The 4,416-nt window shown below is 31.1% G+C and overlaps 1 protein-coding gene across 1 annotated transcript; it reads right to left on the minus strand.

The window, feature by feature from the left end:
* Positions 1-18: 18 nt before the first annotated feature.
* LOC113455894 (striatin-3-like) lies at positions 19-4,410 on the minus strand. Its single transcript, XM_026778536.1, has 2 exons — positions 4,277-4,410; positions 19-205 (listed from the first exon to the last, which is right to left on the minus strand). The coding sequence occupies exons 1-2, from the start codon at positions 4,389-4,391 to the stop codon at positions 42-44; spliced, it is 279 nt and encodes a 92-aa protein (XP_026634337.1). The 5' UTR covers positions 4,392-4,410; the 3' UTR covers positions 19-41.
* Positions 4,411-4,416: the final 6 nt, after the last annotated feature.

The raw sequence follows: 4,416 nt of genomic DNA on the forward strand, positions 1-4,416 counted from the left end.
TATAAATGATTCCAAAGAATAAGGAGCCTTCTATTAAATCATTAAAAAATTAAAAATAAAACTGCACTTACATCATAACTATAGTCTGCATCATTTGTTACCGTCAAGTCTGCAAGGTCTCCAAGGCCCAGTACACTTAACAAAACATCATCAGAACCCATAATAAATGACTTGCCTCCTCCAGATGGAAACGTTATTGGTTCAGCTATAAAGAACAAAACCGCTTCTTAAATGCTGAAAAATCACACAGTATAATACAATATTGTGGGGAATTTAAGCACGAAACAGTCACAAAATTCAGCAATATTATGAATTCTACTTCCCACTTCCACACACAAAAAAAAAAATCCTACTTCTGAGTAGAAATACATGTGCTAAAACAACAATGTAATGATTATCTCCCAGACTGAATAAACACTGCACATCAACCCAGAGTGGAGGCAGAACATAAGCATTTTGTCTATTTAGATCCCTTACTACCTCCGTAAATTTTAACAGGACAATTTTTGATTAAATCATCAGATTTCAGCCACTTATAGGGAACAGATGTCTACCAACCTCAAAGTAGATTTATTTAAGTGCATAAGTTACTATGAAGTCCCTTTGCTTTCTAAAGAAGTGAAGGAGCACTTGGATATGATACTTCCAGATACTCTGAGACACAGCCTTTCCATTAGTACCAAGATGGTCTAGTAAAAGATGGCTCTACTAGTAGTTGATGATAGTATCCTAAAAGAAATGCCTTCCAATTTTAAAACTTTCCTATGGCTTCATTTTAATGCCCTCTTTTATATATTATGATGTTGCTAAAGTTTAAAAAAACTAATTTACGTTAACTTCAGACTTTAGGCTTCCAATCAGAATGGCTGCGTGAGTATCAATAAAAACTGAAAGGATCGCATCACTTCACTGAGCTACCTCACCTGTGTCTCGTGCGTACAGCTTTCTACACTGACAATGCAGTTGGAATGAAAGTGCAATCATTTGAATAACTATAACTAGATAGGTTAAAGTGTAAGCAACCATCCAAGATAATTTTAAGCATGTGCTTTGCAATCAAAATAGTAGCATTAAGATGGCAAAAAGGAAACACTGATTACAAAAGAACCTAAATATTTAAAATTATGAACTAATTTTTAAAAATTATTCAAAAACTCAGGCTCATAAATTATGGAAAATTCTTACAAAATGGCATGTATTTAATACACTACAGGAAACAGGCATATTGAAATACACTAATACTGATTCACTAATAATACTGAAAATAACTCATACAATTGATATATACTATTACCAAAGTAAAATTCATTTTTAATTTAGAATTTTCTTTATTTTATTCTGTGTAATTTGATTCAAATGATCCCTTAAACGAAGGTGTAATTCAGCAACTACTCTAATTTAAAAACCCTTCATAAAATATATACAATGTATGTGTGAGATGGTAAGTATACCAACACATTAAAAAATGATTATGACAGTTACTATGATTACCAAGAAGCCATCATTCAATGGTTGTACTTGAATCTGAACAATACATAGTTCTGATCGCTTCTATCAATGTTAGTACATAGTTACTAATAATACAAAAAGCAGCTAAGAACTATAAGATCAATAGTTTAAAAATCACAAGAAAGTCAGCAAGTAAATTTTACTTTATAATTTTTACCAGTCTAAAAATTTAAGTTCATAATTTGTTTTTAAACAATTTAAGATAAAATTCTACAATTCCTTCCTGTAGCAATTATACAAATAATCATTAACACAAATTTAGAAGTCCAATAAAATAGCTTTACCATCACCAATCAACTCATTTTGTTACAAATACTTTTTGTGGGATTATTTCTCATCAACCATTGACCAACTTCCAGGCATAAAAAGAGAAGTGGCCCAACAACTTTAGCTGGTTTATTTTTCAAAAAATATTATACTCATTTCTAAAGTTAATCACAGAAGCTATATCTATGTACCTTTTCTCTATAGATACACGTGTTTACATCTAGCAAGCTATATTACTTTTAATATTTATTCAAGTATGTATATACGCAAAATCTTTTAAGCTATTATTTCTGCTTTCCCTATCACCCATCACTGGAGCATACAGTAATCACAGTAAATCTTTAATTTTTTGTTCTTACATCTCTGCTGGAAGAATTAATATATATTTTCCATATTATTTTAAGTTAATAAAAATTACCCACAGCAATAACAACATAAAAATATAATCAACAATTTAAAATAAAATTATTAAATGAGTTTTTAAATAGGGTCTTTCTATATAGACCTGACCATCCTGGAACTTGCTATGTAGACCAGGATAGCTTCTAACTCACAAAGATCCTCCTGCCTCTACCTCCCAAGTGCTAGAACCAACGGCATAAACTTTATCTTAATGACAGAAATTTTTATTAAGCAGAATTGTCTTTTGTGAGAATCTTAGAGCCTATAAAATAGTATTTTTTTAAGATGGTCCTTTTTAAAAGTCCTGTAATAAATTCTTCTGATAGACAGCATGAACAAGGAAACTTTGTAGCTCACATATCAACTCTTCCTTTTTCTTCCAGTGTGCCTCTGCATGTGTTCTGCAGGGCTGTACCCAGGTCCTGGCACATGGTTAGACAAGAACTGTGATGCTGAGATACAACCCGGGCCCTTTCTTACAACTTTATCAAACCTAAACAACATAGTGGCCAATGACTGATTCTAATCATGCCAGTGTAAATATGAAATATAATCTTGTCTGTAGTAGCAAAAAATATAAAAAAGTCGCACACAAAAAAACAAGTATTTGTTCTTTATAAATGAAAATGTGACATATTTTTTTCCAAAAGCACCAAAATGAAAATTGTCATAAAAATAAACCAGATTGCAATTTTCCAATCTCTAAATGACAAATTTTAGGAAGAGCCCCTCTTTTAAAATGTAATGAAGTTCAAAAAAAAAAAAAGTTCAAAAAAAATGTAATGAAGTTCAAGGTGCCCATTCACCTTCCCACACAACTATGAAAGCGACTAGTGACTTACTTTCTTTAAAAACAAAAAACACAGTCATAACACTTGACAAACACACAGAGAAAGCTCCAAATCACCTTTTATGTAGAATCAACCTATGGGCTTGCCCCTTAAAATGGTGTGAAACATTAAAAAGGGTTCATATCACTAATTTGACTTTGCTTTAAAACTGCAAATTTTACAGTCTAAAATGTTAGTAAACTGTACTACAATACTTGGGAAAAGAAGATCCCAAAAACAAAAATAAAAATATTAGAGCTGGTATCTCTAGTTTAGAAAATAGTAAAAGTAAAAAGCTCAGTGAACATAGAAAATGAATACAGAAAAAAAAATCATTATTTTAATTTCCATTCTTTTGTATTAGTTTTATTGAGATCTTTTAAAATCTTTCCTTAAAATTTAGTATGAATTAAAGAAAAAGGTAAGAAGTTATAAATTGAGGAAAAATTGTTCAGTTTTGCTGTAAGGAAAATATCTAGTAAGAAATTAGAACAAACTGTATATAAAAATTTGAGACGGGCAAACAAATCCCTTTATAGAGCAAGAAGTGTAAGCATAAATAAAATAAATCTAAGTAAAATTGTTAATGTTATCACATATACATCATATTAAAGTAATTTGGTTTAAAAACTGAGATTATTTAGAAGTATATCTTCACCCAGAATTATAAATTAGTCAATTAAATCCATATATCTTTACGTAAAATCAGTTTCAAAATGCTTAAGTAGTATTTTCACTTTCTGTGTACTTCTGGTTTAGATGGATTTTAGAAAACTTATTACTAGGCCATGAATCCTAGACATAAAGTTACAGAATGATGTTCCTTATTCTAGAATGATTAACAGTTACATTTATTTTTAGGAATAATATGTATGTAAGATCCCCAACACACTGTCTAGCACTTCTATTAAGTGGTGGCTATTAACAGTTGTTAGTTACATTTAAACCACACTACTAAGAATTAGCTTCCCCTCACCTATATTATTTAAAGTTTAGTTTTAGAAATTGTTCTTTTCCTAATACTAGATTTTTAAGCTATAATTAGATTTAAGGAAGGCACAATGAACTGACCTACAATGGAAACAGCTACATCTAACATGAAAACAAAAACAAATATAAAGAACTGGAAACCATATTTCATCCCTGAGCTTGCCCAAGGCCTCTAATGATCACGTGGGATGATATTTAGCATTTTACACAATGGCATATTTGTATATGGAGTTAAGGAACTCAGCAATACAAACAAACATGATAGCTAAATGCTGTACCTTCCTCTGCTCTTGCACCTTCATGATCAGTCATTCTAGGAGAGGCTGACCTAGACTGATTAATGACTCCTGAAGGGATGTGGGGCAGCTCATCATCTCCCAGATCAGCGATCATGTCGCAGAGTTTTGTCCTGTTGACC

This window comes from Microtus ochrogaster, unplaced genomic scaffold (assembly GCF_000317375.1).
Source record: "Microtus ochrogaster isolate Prairie Vole_2 unplaced genomic scaffold, MicOch1.0 UNK814, whole genome shotgun sequence".
NCBI lineage: Eukaryota > Metazoa > Chordata > Mammalia > Rodentia > Cricetidae > Microtus > Microtus ochrogaster.